This window comes from Amaranthus tricolor, chromosome 4 (genome assembly GCF_026212465.1).
Source record: "Amaranthus tricolor cultivar Red isolate AtriRed21 chromosome 4, ASM2621246v1, whole genome shotgun sequence".
In the NCBI taxonomy this organism is placed as follows: Eukaryota; Viridiplantae; Streptophyta; class Magnoliopsida; order Caryophyllales; family Amaranthaceae; genus Amaranthus; species Amaranthus tricolor.
The window spans coordinates 27,296,099-27,319,044 of NC_080050.1; the positions used below are offsets into that span (position 1 = coordinate 27,296,099).

At 32.3% G+C, this 22,946-nt stretch overlaps 2 protein-coding genes and 1 pseudogene across 2 annotated transcripts; all 3 read left to right on the plus strand.

Moving 5' to 3' along the window:
• The first annotated feature begins 2,492 nt into the window (after nt 1-2,492).
• LOC130810916 (probable galacturan 1,4-alpha-galacturonidase SALK6) lies at nt 2,493-5,011 on the plus strand (annotated as a pseudogene).
• A 2,972-nt stretch (nt 5,012-7,983) lies between these two features.
• LOC130811260 (cytochrome c oxidase subunit 6b-1) lies at nt 7,984-15,718 on the plus strand. Its single transcript, XM_057677484.1, has 5 exons — nt 7,984-8,240; nt 13,866-14,180; nt 14,301-14,383; nt 14,468-14,549; nt 15,297-15,718. The coding sequence occupies exons 1-5, from the start codon at nt 8,214-8,216 to the stop codon at nt 15,348-15,350; spliced, it is 561 nt and encodes a 186-aa protein (XP_057533467.1). The 5' UTR covers nt 7,984-8,213; the 3' UTR covers nt 15,351-15,718.
• A 1,371-nt stretch (nt 15,719-17,089) lies between these two features.
• Nucleotides 17,090-22,688, plus strand: LOC130811261 (serine--tRNA ligase, chloroplastic/mitochondrial). The gene is made up of 10 exons (XM_057677485.1): nt 17,090-17,591; nt 17,795-17,943; nt 19,528-19,621; nt 19,708-19,856; nt 20,196-20,288; nt 20,877-21,056; nt 21,240-21,406; nt 21,595-21,729; nt 21,820-21,913; nt 22,241-22,688. Exons 1-10 carry the CDS (start codon nt 17,360-17,362, stop codon nt 22,505-22,507), a joined length of 1,560 nt encoding a protein of 519 aa, XP_057533468.1. The 5' UTR covers nt 17,090-17,359; the 3' UTR covers nt 22,508-22,688.
• Nucleotides 22,689-22,946: the final 258 nt, after the last annotated feature.

The following is a 22,946-nucleotide window of genomic DNA, read 5'->3' on the forward strand; positions in this document are numbered from 1 at the left end:
GACGTTTAAGCACGACAGGAATTTCACCCTCTTATGAATCGAGGTCCTAATTAACAAACACACAGAACGACCACGTTTAATAACGGGTTTACACACACAATCCACTCCATACTACTAAAATATCACAAAAACTTGATAATTTCAAATGTTTTCATCCAACTCATGATTGCTCCAAAATTCCCATTCTGACCAGAAACTTTTATGGCCAAATCGGACAGTTTAGAAAATTCAAATTAAAAATCCGACTTCACCGCTGCGTCCGGAACGCATCAATTACCTTGGGTACCAATTTTCATAATTTCTAGCATCCGATTACTATTTTTAATTATTTTAAGCGTTTTAACGAGTTTTAAAGCGCATCGATTAGATAAAACAACAACGAAACACACCCAACACTCGGATCGGGGCGCCACTACCGAGGCAGCAGCTGCTGTCCGAAACTCCTTCTACTTAAATTATTTTTATTTTATATATATTTTTTTCTATTTAAATTATTTAATCCTTTTTAAATCTCCATACCAAAATACACCTAACCAAAAATCGAATTTACATTTTACTAAGATAAAACAAATAAAACCAAATCTCCTATCACACAATCCACTTGATATTTCCACACATCTAACAATACATCAAATCCCATCAACAATCTAAACCATCATCAAAACATAAAACTAACAACTTTAGTCATACTCATCCTCAAGATCTTCAAGAACATTTAAAATTTCATAACCATGATAATTAAATTAAATATTTGATCCTCTTATCAAATTTAAATTTTGTAGAGAATCATAAACCAACATTTTTTTTTATTTTAAACCGAACATATATATATAAGGACAATCCTTTAAACAAATCAAATTTTGTTAAAGGATTTGTAAACTCATGGATACTTACATCACTTAATCCACACACTTAAAATTTCATCTAACAAACTAAAATCTTGTTAGAGAAATATAAATCGTAAAATAAATTCAATTTAACATTTGAATAGACTTTATTCTTATAACAAATTTAAACTTTGTTAAAGAATGTAAATCAAGGAAAATTTTGCATAACAGAAATATGATTTAACCCTTTTAACAAATCAATTTTATCAAAGGATTATTAAAGAAAACTTATATAAAATACTCAATCCTCCTAATAAGTCATAGGATATCATCATATTGAAAGAAATATTATATAATCTCATACTAGAATTTCTTATAAATAAAATTTATAAATAACAACTCAACTTACTTACCCTTTGATTTGAAGATTGGATTGAACAAAGTTTTTTTTTTTTTTTTTCTTGAATACCGAAACAAGAGCAAGAAAAGAGGAAAATTTTCTGAATTTTGTTCACTTTGAAAGCTTAGGAAAAGTGAGGAAACTCAAATGATGCTTAAGGATTAATAGGCACTTAAGAGGTGAGCTTAATGTGCCATAATACTCACTTATGAGAGGAGTTACAAACTCCTCCCATTCCTCCTTACCACAACCGGCCACCCCTTCACTCCCCTCTCAATTTTTATTTATTTATTTTTTTATTTAATTTAATTAATTAATTAAGTCATTATTATATTATTGTTAAAATAGAAAGAACCGTTACGCGATAGCCTCGTACGCGATAAAACTCGTTACCGTTAAAATTTAACTCACTTTATTTCTTAAAATTATCTATGTGGAATAATATAATTTAATAATACGTATTTATTTTATTTTATTATATTATTTCTTAAACCCGATAAATTACGGGGTGTTACACGTCGCTTTGCTTCTGGATGGCAAATTTTAAACAGTCGCCATTTGTTGCTCAGTTGTAGGAATTGAACATATAATATACTGTTGGAAAGCTCTTAAAGTCTACTTTCTAATGCCACAAACCTTGCATTAATGCAATCTTTCTATCAAAAGTTATGATCAAAGGAGTGAGCATATATCAAATTTCACCTCAAAACTTTTGTATCTTAAACGCTTTTCAACTGTTTTGCCCATCTTCATCGTAAAACATCTTCAAACGAGAAATAATCTCCTTAGGAAACTCCGTCAACATTAAAACCATAAGAATTATGCTTAAAAACGATCAAAACTGCTCAAAATCAACATGAATAACCAAAATGGGTAGAGTAGCATAAATCTTCAAAATAAGCACGAAATTACTAACAATAATCATCATTAAGGAGTATAAAATGATATGAATAAGTGCAAATAATTGCACTTATCGAACTCCCATGCTTAACCTTTGCTCGTCCTCGAGCAAAACAAGGTAAAAACATATGGAAAACAAGGTTAAGACATGGTCTCCAAATCCTAAACTACTTCTTATACCCCCCTTTCCTAAACCTATGATTCCCCGATCCATCCTTTTCGGACACACCACCCTAAATACTCCTTATTCCCATAGAGATCGCTACAATTCTCTATTTTATGTAGCAATCTCAATGGGAAAGCCCTTCCCCTTCACTATCATCTTTACTTGCCTTCAAATTCTTTAATTACACTTCTATACCTCCATGGAAAAATTGCCGGTCACGGATGCACAAGTGGAAACGGTCGTGGTGCCGTGGAAAACGCCTATAACAGAGAAGTATCGCAAATTGCAGCCGAAGTGGTGTGATTTTTCTTAAAAAAATCACATAAGGGGTTTTGAACTTATAATTGCATTTTTGTTGTTGAACTAATATTATTATGCAATAATATGCAACTAGCCATCATATTTGCAATATTGGAGATTCTTTTAGTGTATAATTAATTAACTTATTAGTTATTAGTTAATTATTTTGTTTATCAACTAAAATTATGAGTAACTATAATTTAAGTAATCGTAATAATTAAAGTGAATGGATATTAATAAAATTTTAACGGGAAGACAAATAACGTGTAATTATGAAATATTGTTATAACGGTAAAATAATGGGCGTTACACGTTATATAACGGTCAACGCTGCACTTTGACCATGAAATTTCATGCTCTGTTATATAACGGGATTTAACGTCGTGACAACTTTCAAACAGGTCATATAATAGGCGTTACGTTATGTAAAATTCATTAATGTATCTGAACATTATTCTTCACATTGTTTACTTTTATTATCATCTAAAATGATGCTACAAATCTAGATTTTTATCTTATATTTAGTTTATAGTTAAAAAGATGTATACTTATGAATGAAATGACATTTTTATAGGAAAAATTATTTGTAATACAAACTTAGCTGAATATTAGCTTTTACCTTAATTTAGAATATAAATTAGTGGAGTAAAATTATAACGGACACTTTATATAAAGATAAGGTGAGTAGCAACCAATAAAAATTCATCAAAAAAGATTTTTAAAACCCCTTTTTTAATAAACAAAAAAAAGAGGAAAAAAAAGGAAAATATTTAATCCTATATTCATTTCATTTTTCTATTTGTTTGTATCTATAGTAAGATCACAAACTCCTATTCCCGCATCCATTCCATTGACATAACAAATCTTGGTGCGAAGCCCAATGGAGATACAACACAGGTATGATTACTTACTTTTCAAAAAATATATTAAGTTCTCTTTTTCCTCCCCTCTATATTTCATTCATAATAGTAATTTCTATATCAATTTCAAAGAAATAACTTATATTATTGATGGATAAGTTTTAAATGCGAGGTGACGTTATTAAAATTCCAAATAAATTTTTTTAACTAAAAAATATATACTTCTGTGAAGCTTCTTGGTCCATGCAAATCCCCAATTACTATTGAAATTGCCGGAAACTTCAAAACCCCACCAGAAGTAGCTGTAGTCAAAGGCGAAGATAGTTGGGTTAAATTCGAACATGTAGAAGGCCTTACCGTCACCACTCTCCCCGGTGGAGGAACTTTTGACGGTCAAGGACAAGTAGCATGGAAGCAAAACAATTGTGCAACAACTGGCACTTGCGACAATCTTCCCTACGTAAGTCTGTGTTTTCATTTTTAGGTTTAACAATAATCTTTTTTTTTGATGTTGTGTGTTTGACTAATACTACTATAATTTTTGCAGAACTTTAGGTTCAACTTCCTTACAAACACTAAGATAGATGGGATTAGCTCGTTGAACAGTAAGTTGTATCATATGGCGGTTCTGGAGTGCAAAAACTTAACACTATCTGGCATTAAAATTGACGCACCAGCTAACAGTCTTAACACGGATGGCATTCACATTGGGCGCTCAGAAGGGATTACAGTGAGCAATGCAAAGATCGGTACAGGGGACGATTGTATTTCCATGGGTGATGGGGCTGTTAACGTTAACCTTGAAGGAATCGATTGTGGGCCTGGCCACGGTATTAGCATTGGAAGTCTTTGTAGGTACGCTAATAAAGCTCCTGTCACAGGCGTCCATGTTAAGAATTGTACCATTAGCAACACTGATAATGGTATTAGAATTAAGTCTTGGCTCAACTCATTTGAAACTAGTGCTTCCGATCTCCACTTTGAAGACATTACCTGTTGACAATGTCCTTACTCCTGTGTTGATCGATCAAGAATATTGCCCTTACAATCACTGCAAGGAAAAGGTTTGTTTACAAGATCACTCTTAACGTTATTAATCATTCTACTAGTTGTCGAACACAAATCAATTCTTGATTTATTAATTTCAATTTCGGTCGGGTCAAAAACAATTCTACATTATATATATGCTAGATGTACGAGCTGGATTATATGGGATTGGGTCATTATTGATATGTTTAAATTAGTAACTGACATGATAAATTATGCTCTAACATTTGATGAGTTTTTCTGTTTTTCTTTTGGTGATTGGGTATTATAGACACCATCTAAGGTTAAGCTCAGTAACATCACTTTCAAGAATATCAAGGGGACAACAGTAGTAAAGGAGGCGGTGAAGCTATTGTGCAGTAGTGGAGTTCCTTGTGACAAGGTGGAGCTAGCTGACATCGACTTGACATTTGCTGGTGGTGCTATTTCAATGTGTAAAAATGTTAAGCCTATCACAACTGGTACACAAAACCCAATTGCTTGTGGTGTACCTGCCCCTGCTAGCCTGTAATTAGTTTTTCAATTGTATACGAAAATTTTGTAAAACTTTACTTAAATTTTGATTATTTTATATGTTAAAACTTGAGATAAATTCTAATAAATTTATGAACGAAAGTTTTGGTTAATTGAACTCGCTTTCATTAGTTTAAGCCTCTCTCATGAATCATTGATTTAGTATGTTCTTAATTGATCAACAACATCATTGCAAGAGCCTTAAATCAAAAAGTTAAAATCGAATATATTAAAAATAATATAGTCTTAATGTAAGATTTTATTTTTACTTCACATAAATTCTAATTAATTTTTTTTAAGTCTTTACATAAATTCAAAGAAATTTATGAAAGAAAAATTTAGACAAATTGTACTTGATTTTATTAGCTCTTGGCTCTAGTATGAATCATTATATTAGCAACATTTTTAAGCATTCCATTGCATAACTAAAATTGCTTAAAATTACAGCAAAAAGTAACTCATTTATTTGATTATTATTATTATTATTATTATTATTATTATTATTATTATTGCAGAACATAGAATCATGAAATTAGTGTATATGAAGTATATCATTCAGATTTAAAAAACAAACGTATTTTACTTTACTTATAAGAACTGTCTGATCTGATTTAATTTGCTTTATATTTTTTGCTTTTAAAATTTCTAAGGAAAAAATAGAGAACATATGCTTTTAAGGGACAAAAATCAATTGGAATAGACAGAGTTAGGAGAAAAAGTTCAATAGTTGACATTATTAATCCAATTTTTTATTCATCCGTTGAAAATAAATTCACCTTTTTATTATTCTCGAATAATCCAACCTATTACACGTATGTACAGAAAATGTACCTAAGCTAAATAAAAACCGGTGTTCAAATGATTTAGAAGCTTTGTTTGAAAAATATAAATATTTATGGAAAAAGAATAAGGAGTTAAGGTGCTTTAATAACTAAAATAAGGTTAATTATAAGATGAGTTATTTAGATTTGAATTCATTTTCAACGAAAATATGTACTACGTGAGTTAATTTATAACAATAGAAAGGCAAGGTTGATTTATTTTTAGTGCATGACAATAAATGGAATTATTAATGTCTATTTTTCAATAAATAATTTAATTTTTGTCTTCTATGAAAATGTCTCATCATGAGACACACTCATATAATTAGTTTATTTTTCTAATTAATTCCTTTATAATTATAACAAATCACTTTAACGCTCTATAAATGTACGTGAGCGACTCAATAGAAATGGTTTTACCATGAGACTATCATCACAAATTCTAAATAAGACTATCTCATAGTGAGACGATCTTTATTGGGTTGACCGACATCGAATGTATATTTAGTATCTTAAAGTAATCACTTATAACTTTAAAGTGATCAATTACAATTTTTAAATGGTTATTTACTTATTTTTATGGTCTTAAAGTGAGTCCTTATAAACTTATAATGATTATTTATAATCTTAAAATGATCAATTAGAAATAAGGGCTAATTATATGGGTTAATATAAGAAAGAGTCAATAATTTGTGTTATTAAATTAGACTTTAGAAACTCTCCTAAGAAATCATCTCTCTGCCAGACGGTTCATAGGAGGCCCAACTAGGAGTGAAAGTTTGGTTTTTGGTTTGAATTTGATACAAATTCAAATCAAACCGAATAAAATATGGTATTTATATTTTCAGTTCAAATCCAAATCATAATATTTATAATCCAAATTGAATCAAAGCGAATTTTAAAATACCAATCCAAATTGAACCGAATAGACCGAATTGCACCGATTTGTATATTTTGCACCGAAAATCAAATTTGCATGTATTGTTTCAAAATTATTCTTTCTAAAGCTCCTAAATAGATATTAATAATTTTAGGGTTTATAATTTGAACAAGTAAAAAACTTTAACAAAAAATCTAAAAACAAAGGCAAAAATTCAAACAAATCAAATGTAAGATATAACATGCCTTTAACATTTCGGTTTTTTCGGTTTTGTTGGACCCTAGACTGAGTCCAAATCGAACACCAAATTATAATTTAAATTCAGTCCAAACCAAACCAAATTTAAAATTTAGTCAAACCAAATTACTTATTCGATTTGGTTTGGTTTGGTGTTCGGTTTTTCACCAAATTACTTACACCCTAAGCCCAACCCACAAAAACTGATTAATAAAAATATACCAATTAATTTATTTTAAACATCATTATGGCGAGAATTTAGGGTATACCAATTAGGAATTTGATATATATTAGGTATTTGGGTATATCAAGTAGGAATTTGAGGTATACTAGTAAGTATTGGGGTTGTCAAGTTGAGATATATCAAGTAGGCATTTGAGATATACCAAACGGGTATTTGAGATATAATAAGTAGTAAGTAGGTAGTTGGGGTAGTTACATAGGTGTTTAAGGTATAACAATTAGGTATTTGAGATATATCAATTAGGTAAGTTAAATATACTCATTAGGCGTTTGAGGTATGTTAGGTAGGAATTTGAGATATACCTACAACAAATAGGTATTTAGGGTTGTCAAGTAGGTGTTTGAGTGTGTAATAAGTATGGGTTTAGATATGTAAAGTAGGTATTTGAGGTATGTCAAATGAGTGTTTTGAGATATACCAAGTAAGTGTTTGAAGTTTGCAAGAATCCAACGATTAAAAACACTTACTTGACAACTTCAACTTGCTAAAAAACCTACTTGAATACTGTTAACGCCTACTTCACTACTTGATGTATCCAAAAACTCTATCGAGTAAGCATGCAGTTATACTATACTTTTCGTTTTTTATTTTTAAAAAATATAATAAGCCAATCCAATTAGAAAGAGTCTTTTGTCTTACAATCCGTCATACACAAATCTTTATAAGGGACGGTCTCTTTAAATGAACATCCCTAATTTAATCAATCCATTATTATTTTTTTAGTGTAATTAAGTTTCAATAAATTAGTCTTAAAAGGCTTTTTCAAAAAACAGTCCCTCATGAGACTTAGCTGTTCGTCATATGTGATTAGACTTTTTCCTCTGATTCCGATGGGCCGGGTGTATTACAGACATGTAAAGTAGCAAATGGATAGTATTTTTCCTGATCTTCACCTTTGCCCCGCACCCATCAATCCTTTCACCTCTCTAGAAACAACTACCCTAAACTTTCCCCTTTTCTCGTACTCTGACTCTTCTGAACTTCGTACGCCATCCACCAACCTTTGTATCTTCCTTCAATGGCTGCTTCCCCTTCTCTGGCTGAGGTATACTTTCTCTCTCTTTCTCTATCTTCACGCATCGTGCTTTTTTCTGATACATCTGATTATGCCCTTCATTTTCTGGGTTCATCTCGATCTGATTAATTTTCTGCTTCATTTAGTTTGTTTATTGAATTGGGTATTTATAAATTTGTGTTATGGTCGTTGAATGTCAAGTAACCATGTGAATAGGGAAGAGAAGGAGAAGAGAAGAAATTTAGAAGAGGAGAAAATTATTGTTTTGTTTCATTGTATTTCCTAAAATCTAATACATCCTTATATACATTTTATAGTACTAACTATTAAGATTTTAACTAATACCCACTATAACTGATTACAATCTTAATACCAAATGTACCTATAACATACTTTCCCTTCAAAAGACTTGTCCTCAAGTCTATGATAAGAAATCTAAACAAAAATACTAGTCAACTTTTAACTGTAACTAAACACTACAAAAAATACCCAAAATAGTGAGAAATAAAGTAAGATCAATATTGGTAATTTCTGATTCCATGCCAAATGAGTTTGTGCACTAGATTTGAAACTCATTATTAGTCGAATCTTCTTTGCCAATAAATGAGCAAGCAACATCATTTGCGTTGAAAATTTTGCTATAATACTTCCATTTTTCAAAACACTTGCTTGAATTTTAAGAGTAACACTGATATTGAGACTCGAATTGTTGATAATGATCAAGTAACAAGGCATCTTTATTGTACTTATTCATTACTTCATGAATAAAACTAAAAACATGCATAGAAATATTCTGTTTCTTCATTTTTAACAACCAAGTTGGGTCAAAAACTACTTTAGTATATTCTGCCCAAACTTTTCTCTATTTCTTTTACATCTCATATCTTCTTTTAACCTTCTTAGAGCTTGATTGCACCCTTGACAAAGTACCCCATTGATGAGTTTCTTTTAGCAGATTCTTAGTTTGGAGAATAGAACTTTCAATTGGATGAACTTCAAGAATTTCCCCATATGTTGAAAATAAATTTTCAGGTTCAATTGCCACACAAAACATTCATGATTTTTATCTAAATCATGTTCACTCATGTCATCAATCACACAATTAACCAAATCACCATCCATATGAACAAAGCCTTTAGAACCCAACTTACTTTTTGCACATGAATTCATATGATCAACATTTAAAGATTCGTGAATATCAATTTTTAAATCACACATTGCTAATTCTTGAATGGTATTTACTTCAATCATGCTATCGAACATCTCTAATGCAATCACATAATCATTTGCTTCGTCATATACCACAATAAATCCCCAATTATCACTATTATGTTGGAAATTATGGTCAAGAATTGGTTCATTACACCATTCACACAATCCTTTATCCCAACTATCAAAACATTCATCTTTTAAAAGTTTTTAAAAAGATTTAATAACCTTCTTTTATTTGACTTCAAGTTGTGGGATAATTGGTTCTTCAAATTGTATGGTTTTGTAAAACTCTTCACTCCTCATCTTTACAACAACGAAAACAAATCTCTAGTTTGGGGAAAAACTCCAAGAATTCAAATGACCATGGTAATGCCTTTTCACAAATAGGTTGTGTGCAATTTGATTGTAGTATTTAATGTTAAGAAATAAATGTTTCAATAGGATAAAGAAAGAAAAAGAATGGAAGAGAAATATTGGTGCCAAGGAAAGAATGTCTCTTAATACCAATGTTATGGTTGTTGAATCTCAAGCAACCATGTAAATAGAAAGAGAGTGAGAAGACAAGAAATTTAGAAGAGAAGAAGAAGATTGTTTTATTTCATTTTATTTCATAAAATCTAATGCACCCTTATATTCCCTTTTATAGTACTAACTAGTAAGACTATCACTAATACCCACTTATAACTAATTACAATCTTACTACCAAATGTACCTATAACAATTTGCTAATAATTATCAATTAGATCTATTTAGACTTGATTACCCTAGATAAAGTTTGTAATTTTCCTGTGATGATTGATTTCTGTTGTATCTATCTGAACTATAAAGTTTATTGCCCACTTTTTTCTGTTTTCTTTGATCAAGATATATGGTTTTGATAGCCTCCGGTTTAAATCTATTGAAACTATAATTGTTTTCTTAAAATTATTTAAAATTGGATGCTGAATTTTGATCTCTAAAGATTAAATCGTTCGATGAAAGAATAATCTGGAAGAAAGAAAGTTAGTGTAATATGGTTATTTTTTTGTCTTTTTGTTTTGGGATTGTTTGACGTAAGAATTATCATTGCTGGTGAAGGTTATTTTTTTGATTACAAGTTAGGCTGAGTTGTAAGGGAAGAAGGGTGCTACTTATATGGAAAAATGATACTTGCTCCTATTGAACAATAAAGTACAAAATTTTATTCGGAAAAATTGATATTAATAATCAAACCGTTTACCCATCCGCTCTGAATTATCCCAATTTTGGATTATTTTTTAATAATCTAACCTTTGCCGTTAGTTTGCTATCAGCATAACATTTTATTTTATAATAATTCAACCTTTGCTCTTAGTTTGCTATCAGTATGCTCTAGAAGTATGCGACAGCAAACTAAGGGCAAATGTTGGTTTATCAAAAAATAATTCAAAGTTGGGATTATTCACAATAGATTGGTTAAATATTGGATTATTAATATCAATTTTTCCTTTTTATTTTCACTGTTGTGAGATTTTTTTACTTACAGGAATTGTAATTTCTAGTGAAGATGTTATTGGCAGTTGGTCTTGGTCAAACAACCACATCGAAACAATTAGCGTATTTCCTCTTATAATGGGTAATTGGAAAACTGCTTCCTAAATAGTAGCTCTATGACTAATTAAGTTTTAGTAACTGAATAAGTCATAGAGATAATATAAATAGGGGTATAGGAACATAGAAACCTAACGCACAACACTGAGAAAAAAAATATTATTGGCATTCTATTTACCATCTAGAAAAGGACTTGGGATTCAAGGGGTGAAAACACCGAAAATTCTAAAAGCTTGGAGAAATGTGGATACATTGATCAGAGAAAGATCAATTTGCTTCCACAATATCGGTTAGTCCTCTTATATCTATATACAGTGATAGCAAGAGCCTACTCTCTATATTGATGTATATTCACATTCTTTCGGTAGAGTTTTCTGTGTTTTCACCCCTTGAATTTCAAGTCCCTTTCTCTTTCACGATGGTGTACATTTATATTTTTTTGCTCAGTGTTGTGCTTCGACTTTTTGTGTTCGTAGTCCCCTATTTATATTATCCCTAAAACCTATTCAGTTACCAAAACTGAATTAGTCATAGAGCTACAACTTAAGAAGCAAATTTCCTGCTACTCATTATGAGGGGACATAGGCTGAATGTTTCAATGTGGTCTTCTGATCAAGACCAACTGCCAACAACTCGCACTTGGCCACATAAGCCGCGCTAACCACATAAACTTAAATCTAAACAAAATTTTCTCATTTTTATACGGGAGATAAAGATGGCGACCTTAAGTTGACATGTAGGAATAGGCTTAGTCGGAGGATCACCAATTATTCTGCGTAGATATTGTACTCAATGGAATTTCCTTGTTTTTAATAGCATCATGAACAAAATGATAGTGCCTTTTAATGTTCTTTGTCTTTCTATGGAATTTAGGATCTTTAAAGAAGTCAATAGCTCTAGTAGTGTTGTAATACATTGCCACGAGAACATTAGGTCTCGTGGTGAGATAAAATCTTGTAGAAAATATATAAGCCACATAACCTCTTGAACAACCAAACTACATGTGGCATACTTAACTTTTATGGTTGACAAAGCTTTACAGTCTTGCGTCTTACTACACCATGATACAACTCCTCCACCAAGAATGAACGTATATCTTGAGGTTGATTTAGACTCTTCTAATGCACTCCCGTAATCAGCATACGAACAACCTTTTAACCTTAAATCACCACCATGATAACATAGGTTGTGATTGATTGTACCACGAAGGTATCGCAAGATTCTTTAGACAACTTTCCATGACTTATCAAGCCAACTGTGAAAAGCTTGTGAAAAGCTTATGTCAGGCCTTGTACATAATATGACATTCATCAAACTCACAACGACACTATCATATGAAACTGTACCCAATTTTCTCTTTTCTTTATTAAGGGTAATCCTCAAGGCTCAACGAGTTTAGAATTTTTCATATGAAAACTTTCTTATAATTTATGATATATACTTTTTGGAACAAACCCAATTATCTCTTTGAACGATCTCGTACAATTTCCACCCTTAGGACAAACCTAACCTCACCCATGTCTTTCATCTCAAAGAGAGAAGACAGCCACTTTTTAGTGGCATTGATCATTTCCAAAATATTTTTAGCGAAAGTCATATTGAGATAAGAACATAATTCCATATTGAGATAAGAACATAATTCCTTCCTTAGTTATCTTTATCTATTATAGATAAGCCAAAAAAAAGTAATAGCTTCATGGAATCTAAAATACTACGATCTAGAAGATTACTTGAGACTATATATTGACCTTTTAAAGATAACACATTTTATCATTTTTTCCTTTTGAAACAAATCCGATAGGTTGATCCATATGCATTTCTTCCTCAAGGGAACCATTTAGAAAGGTAACGTCCATTTGAAATAATTCAAGATCTAAATGAGCAATTAGAGCTAGAAGAAGGCAAATAGAGACTAATCTCACCACTGGAGAAAAAATCTCATCATAGTCCACCCCTTCGATTTGGGTAAACCCCGTTGCTACAAGGCCAACCTTAAACTTGTCTATTAACACACCTACCTCACGCGCTCAATCTTGAATACCCACTTGCATCTAATTTATTTTCTTTTGGGTGAAAGATCAACAAGTTCCCAAACCTTATTCTTAGACATCGAGTTTATCTCTTCCTTCATTGCATTAATCCATTCCTCTTTATTAGGTGAAGTCCTTCTTGATAAGAGGTAGGTTCTTCGATTTTCAAAGGCGTGCAAAAGAAAACATTCTCTTCGATACTAAAATAACATCGAGGGATTCTTCCACGTTCAATCCTCCTAATCATAGGACCTTGGTTATTTTCATGTGGGGACGAAGGACAACCCCCACTATCTAGATTTGAGACATACATTTGCAAACTAATTTAAACTCAGTGACCTGATCAAGAGAGCGATTCACATTGATAAGTGAGGAAGTTGTAATGCCTCTCGTATTTTGTTGTTAGGTGAATTATTAGAAACTATCAGACCTATTTATTTGTTCTTTCACTTAGTGGAATTGTATTACTCTTGGTGACTGAAAAAGGACTCATTCCCTCTTTACCTAGAGTTTGTTGCAATTCATGTGGAAACTCATACAACTCTTAGTTATTTTAACTTCAATTTTATCGGGAAACTGATCTTTGAGGAAGTCGACATTTCAAGAATCCATTTTAGTCATGCCACTGTTGGGGTGTTCACTGACTATTACATATCCTTTAGAATGTTCAGGGTATCACATAAACACCTTTTTGGTTGCTCTTGGACCAAATTTGCCGTGTTTGTAAGTCGAATTCTGGAGTTTATTGGCCATGCGTTTTGTTTGTCTGGAAACGAAATTTGCTGATACTTTTGATTACTTGCACGATTGATCTAAATACGCTTGCTGATGTTGGTGAACTCAGCAATATTCCTTGCCAAATGATGAGAAGCCTGTTGAAGCAAAACCTGTTGAGGAAGTAAAGATTGAGAATCCAGTGGAAGTAGTTCCCGAGAAAACTGAAGAAGCACCTGCTGCTGTTGAAGAGAGTAGTGAAGCGCCCTCCGCTCCAGTTGTTGAAGAAAATAGTGAGGCACCTTCTGCTGTAGCTGTTGAGAGCAGTGAAGCTGTAGCTGAGGCTGCTGAAATGAGCACTGAGGATTCTGCTCCAACAGCTGATGAAAGCAGTGAAGCTCCCGAGCAAGAAGAATCTGGAAGTGAAGAGGCTCCTGAAGTAAAGGTTTGCTTACCGATTTGAATGAGATAAACATCCTTTTATCAGTTAGCTGTCTGTGTATCGTTTGCACTACCTCCTCATATCTCTTGTTCATCTTGCTTTTCTATCTTGTAAATGCTGCAGCTTGAGACTGCACCTGCAGATTTTCGATTCCCAACCACGAATCAAACAAGGCATTGTTTTACCCGGTACATTGAGTATCACCGGTAAGTCATGACTTGGTCCATTGGTTAATCTATGTTTTACTAAGCTCCTGTTTCTGCAACTGACAAGTATTATGTGTTTTCTAGGTGTGTAGCTGCCAAGGGTGAAGATGCGCCTGAGTGTGATAAATTTGCAAAGTACTATCGTTCCCTCTGCCCTGGTGAATGGGTAAGTACATCTAGTTTCTTGCTGGCTGCCTATGATTTCTTACAACTCGCCATTTTTTTGATGAGTATATTAGATGTTTGACACATGTGGATCATACAACAATGCCAAAATCTTAATCCCAAAAGATTAGGTCGTCTACATGAATCATCTCTTTCCCTTTCAAGTTTCAACATGAAAATCTAAACTTATTCATAGCTTTTTTGTCTCTTTCCCTTTAAGTCATATTTTAAGTCATATTTGGTCTTTTTCGCCTTCTTTGGAATTCTCTAAGATCAAACTTCCTATCTTCCTCATTCTCTTTGAGACATGTAGATGCAAAGCTCTTTTCATATTGGGTTATTGTTTGTATGTTAGTGTTTGAAGAGGATGAAAAAGGAAGGGAAAATAAAATTTGGTATCTTATTTAGTTTAAAGTGGATTGCAAAGTAGGGAAGGAAAATAATTATTCTTTGGCATCTTATATGGTTTTTTATGAATTGATTGTAAAAGAGGGAAGGAAAAACTACAAAGAAATTAGAGCTTCCATTATATGGGTTTGATGACTATGAGAAGAAGTGATAAAGAGATATTTGTTTGGCTAGAACTTGAAACTCTTTGTTATTACTAACAAAGGTAAGGTTGCGTATCTTCGACTCCCTCAAACCCATTGAGATTAAGGCTAGAAGTTGTTTTCATTGTACTGGTTTAACAATCGGGAAAACTCGATGTTATTATATGCTGTATAATTTACAATGTTTACGATTGCAGATTGACAGGTGGAATGAGCAAAGGGAAAACGGCACCTTTCCCGGCCCTCTGTAAAACGAGTTGATGCTAAGTTGTATTCATGTGGTTACACTGATGTTGTCCATTTTCTGAGAGGGGAACTGCTGCCAAAATGAAATTTCATAAACTTAGGCTCTTGTCCTTTGGAACTAATTTGAGTCCAAAAAATATGTACTTTTTTGGTCACATAATAATTTTGTGTATTCATCCTTTTAAGTGTTATCTAAGTCATGACACTCAGTTATTGTAGTCAGCTCCAACGCTCTCCTTTTTTACAAACTACTGATAGAGTGAGAATAATGCGGCCCATTCATGATTTCATCATTGTGTTTGGATTACCTCCCCTCTCAAATTATCACAAATTCTTAAATGATATGGTTTCCTGGTAAGACTATTTCTATTGAGCTGATATATGTACATTTAGTTTGTTAAAATGATCAGTTATAATTTTAAAGTGATCAATTACAGAAATGAACTAATTATATGAATTCTTCTCATGATGAGATGATCTCGTACAAGACGTAGAATTTCTACATTTCCTTCAAAATAATCACACATATAGCAATTTCATTGAAATATATTAGTACTATGTTGTGGTCTTAAGTTTGTTTAACACTAAAGAAATTTTAATACTAGAAGAATTTCTGATAACCAAAGTTATGGTAATGACATGTGAATTTCAAATAACTATTGTAAGTACTACGTATTTCTTTTTATATTCTAAATTCCATTGACAATGAAAACTCAAAATTCGAACATTCTAGGAAATTCAAATTTTTTATGATTTTATAGTTATTTTGTTATACAATGAAAATTCTAAATACAGACTTTTCATAAATTGTAAATAAATGTAAGAAGATAATTTTAGCTTTTAAGGGTAATCCTATCCTAAAATATAAATTGAAATTAATGAGTGTTTAGTTCACAAATGTATTGTCACCAATTATGAAATTAACATTTAACTTTGATTTTTTATAGTTAGCCCTCTTAATTGTTCAAATTAAGGATGAGCACAAGTTTAAAATTCTAATTGAGATTTAAGTTTCTTTGGAAATAAACTCTGTGATGACCCTGTTTACCCAGTCAACGGTAAGTTAGGTTGTTACATTGAATCCTATTAGAATTGAACATAATTTATGGATACGAGTTCAATGATTTAAGTTCCGATAGACTTAAATTTTGAATTGAATTCACATGATAAAAAAGAGTTTGAGCCAGAATAACAGACAATTCAAATATTATATAAAGTCGGTATATAAATTATAAATTATGATAAAATATATGCTAAGCATATAAGTTTGGACCAGTTTTTTGGACCCTCAATCCAACAAATCCTAAGAGTTTGTGTTTCAAGAAATAAAAATTTTTCACAAATATATCAAGGGCTTGATAATATGATTTTCTCGGCATATATTATTTTATTATTACATTAAGAACTAAGTAAGGTTAATTTTCCATCAAAATAATACTTCTAATATAGATCAATCATAATGATAAAATTTTATTTTAATTCATTTAATAGAAGATATAAATATAATAGCAATAGTTTTTATTACTAGCTTCAACTCTCATATAGTTATATTTCCTCTGTTTTATAATGTTTGCACTTATTTTTTATTTTGATTGTTTCACTTACCATTTAAAAATATAAAATATATAATAATATATTGAAAGTAATTTTTCTTTAATTCTTGAGCCAACATTAAAAGGTGCAAGTAATTAAAAACGAAAGTAATATTGTCATTATTTTATCCATTATTCCGTTTGAAAGAAGAGTTTGAATGAGAGAAGGTAACGGACAATCCATATCTGTATTCACTTCACAGGAAAAATTAGAGAAAATCGGTCGATTTTAAAAACAGAAGTAGTATAGTTAATAGTATATTATTCATTACAAATTGAGAAAGCACAAATACAACCCTTATCTTTGTAGGAGCATTAGCTTAAACACCCTTGTCCGTTGTCTTCTCTTCAATCTTCATCTCTTTTTCCTCTCTCTTCCTGGTTCTTATCTTCCATACCCAGAACATCTCTAAGAAACATCAATGGTGTTGCCGCAATGTTTAAGTGGAGCAACCTTCTACACTCTGAAAATGGCGGCCTTACCTTCCCCTTCTCTTTTCAGACCCCTTTTCAATACCCCATCTCTTAACCCTCTTCTTCTTTCTCGCCCTTTGAAACACTCTCATCTTCAACTCTCTTTGCTCTTTAAAACCTTTTCTCTTTCCTCTTTTTCCACCCAAGCAATTCCCACCATTGCCGACCCTTCCGAAACAGGTAACTCATTTTTTCTTTATAATTATTTCTGGGTTTCTTATTTGAACCTCATCACATTCAATACCTCCTACCTATATGGTATTTGGGGCTTGTTACGGGTCGGTAAACATCAAAATGCACAGATTTGATGAGCAATTTTAATATGCCAACTTTAGGTTCTTTGAAGCAAATCAATTTTGAAAATATTGGTTTTTTGATTGTAGGGGTGAAGACAAAATGGAAAGCAGCTATTGATTTTAAGTGGATTAGAGATAACAAAGATTCAGTTGCTGCTAATATAAAGAACAGGAATTCTACTGCTAATTTGGACTTGGTTCTTGAGCTTTATGAAAATATGCTTACTCTTCAGAAGGTTAAGATTCTTGTTTTTTGTAGTGGATGTTTATTTGCTGGACTATCAAGTTACTTTGTGCTAGTGTCAGTAGAGAATTCTAGGGATAAAAAAACTTGAATTTGCTCAGCAATTATAAGTTTATTTCAATTTACTGTTCTGCTTCCAAAATGATTGTTTGGAGAATGGCTAAACAATTGCTAATTTCAATTCAACATTCCCCCATTATAAAGTAGAGTATATATTTGTGTATTTGACAGCTTATTCAGAATAATTTGTGAAAATTGTTAACACAACTCTATTGGCAAAAAGGTGAAAATGGTGGGTTGTATAGCTATTGGAGGTGTGTTATTGTTAGATGAGGCTCCGTTTTCAATCAAGTTACTTGTTGAGCATTGATATGATTTGCTCTATTGTGGTGAGGTGAAGAGCAGAGATTAATGGTATTCATGAGTTTGGCTAGTGCATTAAGGAGGTATTATGGAATACAAAACTCCCCCGTTACATTACGTAACGCGCGTTATATGACCTGTTTGAAAGTTGTCACGACGTTAAATCCTGTTATATAACAGTCCATGAAATTTCATGGTCAAAGCGTTACGTTGACCGTTATATAACGTGTGACGCCCATTATTTTACCGTTATAATAATATTTCACCGTTACAACGTTATTTGTCTTCCCGTTAAATTTTTATTAATACCCATTAACTTTAAGTATTACGATTACTTAAATTATAGTTACTCATAATTTTAGTTGATAAACAAAATAATTAACTAATAACTAATAAGTTAATTAATTATACACTAAAAGAATCTCCAATATTGCAAATATGATGGCTAGTTGCATATTATTGCATAATAATATTAGTTCAACAACAAAAATCCAATTATAGGCGTTTTCCGCGATGCCACGACTGTTTCCGCTTATGCATCCACGACCGACGATTTTTCCATGGAGGTATAGAAGTGTAATTAAGGAATTTGAAGGCAAGTAAAGATGATAGTGAAGGGGAAGGGCTTTCCCATTGAGATTGCTACATAAAATAGTGAATTGTAGCGATCTCTATGGGAATAAGGAGTATAAGTTAGGGTGATGTGTACGAAAAGGATGGATGGGGGAATCATAGCCTTAGGGTATTATCATGAAGTATTAGTTAGCTCATATAACAGGCCTTCAATGTGCAAATCATGGAAAGTAACCATTCTATGACCCCACTGGTTTGTGAATGTCTTGATGAAGTGATGCTAGTACAATTTTAGAATTTTTAAAATTTGAAGGTCATAGGTGCTAACATCAGAATTTAACTGATAAGGTTTACAGAGTGCACTTTGCAACTTTTAAAATTATTTTCCTACCTACTAAAACTTGTTGAATGTTATGCTTGAATGGGTGAAATTATGAAATATCTTTTGGACCTTTTCCTTAACAAAATTTTCAGAAGTGTTCTCTTTTTAGTACAACTTTTGTAAGGAGAGATCAGAATAAACTTTTTAGCTGAAAGTGAGTTCCCTAAGAAGTAAGAATTAGTTTTTCGTCACTTAGAATAAATGCACTAGGATAGGTTTGAGCTGAATTTTTAGCTAATTGTCGCTAACAGAGAGCAGGAGGTTGAGCAACTTCGAGGAGAAAGAAATACAGTGGCAAACAAAATGAAAGGAAAAATGGAACCATCTGAACGTCAGAAGCTAGTAGAAGAAGGTACTATGAGTTTTATGCTTTTACTCAAATAAACCTCGTTTATGTGTTTATGTTAGACAAATAGTTCAATAATGATTTGCAATTAGGTAAGAACTTGAAGGAAAAACTTGCCTTCCTGGAGGAAGATCTCATCAGACTAACAGATGAGCTTCAACAGGAAGCACAATGTATTCCAAACATGACTCATCCGGATGTGCCTATAGGAGATGAAGATTGTTCCGCATTGAGAAAAATGGTAATTTTACTCATCTTTTTTTTTTTTAATGTTTATCTCTTGTTATCTTCCACAATAATGTGAAGATAGATGTTGAAAGTCCTTTAATACTCAGAGTTTGGTTTAAAATTCGGACATGGTACATGTCCAAGTATCGGACTAGGCAATTTTATGAAAAATATTCATAATTTAAGTTTAATATGAAGTGTTCTAGTACTCATACCATGTCCAAGTGATGAGGATCGGGAATAGATACATGAGGTAAAATGAAGAGTTCAAGTAAAATAGGCTGAAAATCTTGATGATTATTGCTTAGTGTACAGTTTCTTTTGTTATATTTATAAATTTGTTGTCTTATAGGTTGGCAGCTCTCGTGACTTTGGCTTTCCCATCAAGGATCACATTGATCTCGGCAAAGAGCTTGGCCTTTTTGATTTTGATGCTGCAGCAGAGGTAATTTTCTGTTTGGGTAAGAGTAATTCTGTGAATATGTTCATTTTGTCAAATACCCCCTTGACATGTGTCCAAGTGAACACCTTATGGTTATATGGTTTAGCAGAACACAAATTGTCACATGATTCACTAATCTCCTTGCGAATTGCGAATCAATAAAGCAAATTATAGTCGGTTTTGGGTTATTTTAGGATCATTTTGAGCGAATCGCAAATTTAAAAAGCGAATTAACCGGCGAATTATATTAAACCGACAACTTTCTTAGATCCCTTCTCAACAGCTCTTGTGAATGATGAGCATCTTTTTGATTATGGGTATATTTTTTCTTTTTTGTGTTTCTTTATAGGGTTATCATTCAAGATGAATCAGAATTGGTTATTCATATTCCATTTATAATTCTGCCTTTTTTGGTTTCTCGTTTGGAAGAAAAATAATTTGTTTGTCATTGGTGCAATGTGCAATTCTTAACTTGATGTTTGAAATTCCTAGTTACAAATATCTTAAACTCGAGACAACTGTTAGATTGCTCGTTCTCTGTTTCCATGTCAATTTGTTTTTGACAGAATTCTTCTGTTTGGACTTTCTTAGGTCAGTGGATCCAAATTTTACTACCTGAAAAATGAAGCCGTCCTGCTAGAAATGGCTCTTATTAACTGGACTCTCTCTGAAGTTACAAAAAGAGGTTTTATCCCTTTGACAACCCCGGAAATTGTGAGGGCTCCTGTTCTTGAAAAATGTGGGTTTCAACCTCGGGCAGAGAATACACAGGTTTACAAGATAATTTTCTTTTGCCATTTTGGTGATATTTAATCTTAATGTTGTAGTTATCAAAAAATAATTTTGACGAGCATATTTAATGATACCCACATAGCTTTTGAAGTCGGTAATTCTAGACGCTAAATAACTTCATGGACCGCTTAAGCTTACTTTACTTTATTCAAACCTCTACAGGTTTATACTATTGCAGGTTCTGATCAGTGCCTCATTGGCACTGCTGAAATACCGATCGGAGGACTTCATATGGATTCAATTCTTTCGGAATCATCATTACCGTTGAAGTATGTTGCTTATTCACATTGCTTCCGAACTGAGGCCGGGGCTGCTGGTGCAGCAACAAGGTGACATTTCCTTTTATAGTATTAACTTTCTTTTGAATTTTCTCTGTTTTCTCTAACATTATTGGTTCATTTCTGTGAAATTTTCATTTCTCAAGTTTCTAAAACAATAATTTTGCATTTTATACTCGGCTTGAACTTCTAAAAACGGAATCCTGTCATCTGACAAGTTTTTTTTTTTGATTTTATAGAGGCCTTTACCGAGTGCATCAATTTAGCAAGATTGAAATGTTCATACTGTGTAAACCAGAGGACAGTGATAAATATCTTGAAGAGCTAATAGGAATCGAAGATCATCTCTTTTCATCCTTGGGTTTACACTACAAGTATGACGAACCATATTACCGTTCAATTACTGCACAAGTTCCCCCCTCTTTTCCGTTGTAAATATCTGTTATTTTTTTAAATTTTGGCAGAATCCTGGATATGGCATCTTCAGATCTAGGTGCTCCTGCTTTCCGTAAATTTGATGTGGAAGCATGGATGCCGGGATTGGGACGTTATGGTGAGGTAGGTTGGCTCTCGCCTTGTGGATATAATGTTATATCATAATTCATATATGTTGCAATTAGAAGTGTTGTCATCGGGTTGATTTCGGATTAGGTGTTTCGGATCGGTTTAAAATCGGGTTGTGTCCATATTGTTTTTTACATAATTGTAAATCATTTTTAAAGTCGGGTCAAATCGAATTGTGTTACAAGGTCAGTAAATTATGGGTCTTCGGGTCTGTTTTGAATACCTCTGGTTGCAATCTCAAGATTTTGTCAATCAAAACTCATTGTTATGTTATCCATTTTGCAATGATGCAACGGACATTGATGTATATTTTGTGTGTAGATTTCAAGTGCTTCAAACTGTACGGACTACCAAAGTCGGCGCTTAGGGATCCGATACCGTCCAGAATCGGCGTCTGTGAATCAGAAGAAATCTAAGAATGCTCCAACGCAGTATGTACACACACTAAATGCAACAGCATGTGCAGTACCACGCATGATTGTGTGTTTACTGGAGAATTACCAACAAGAAGATGGCTCTGTTCTTATTCCTGAGCCATTGAGACCCTTCATGGGGGGGATTGATCACATAGCTTATAAATTTCGATAGGAGTACGAGCATACTTTTTCTTGAGAAAATACTTCTTTTGAAGTTATCAAGTTAGTTTATTTTTCGATTTATGAATGATATATATTTGCTATTTTTTATCTTGATACGGTTTGCAATGAAATAATATTTGTCATAGTTCAAAGATGTCTTATTAGCCACTTTTGGTTATTTTTGTGGTAAATCATACCAATTTTGATTTTATCATTTTTTTTATGTCGCAATTGAATTAAACATGTAAAAAGGCTGATCGCTGCTGCATGTATTGAAAATAAGATGAAGTAAAATTGTTGAAGGTACGAAGTGTTGGTGAGCTGAGAAGAAATATAAAAAGTTGAAATTTTGGAAACTAAAGGAAAATCAAAAATGACCTAGAGGAAAGGATACAAAAAACATATGAAAAACCTAAATTTATAGGTTGGAATGGTGGGTAATCGGAAAC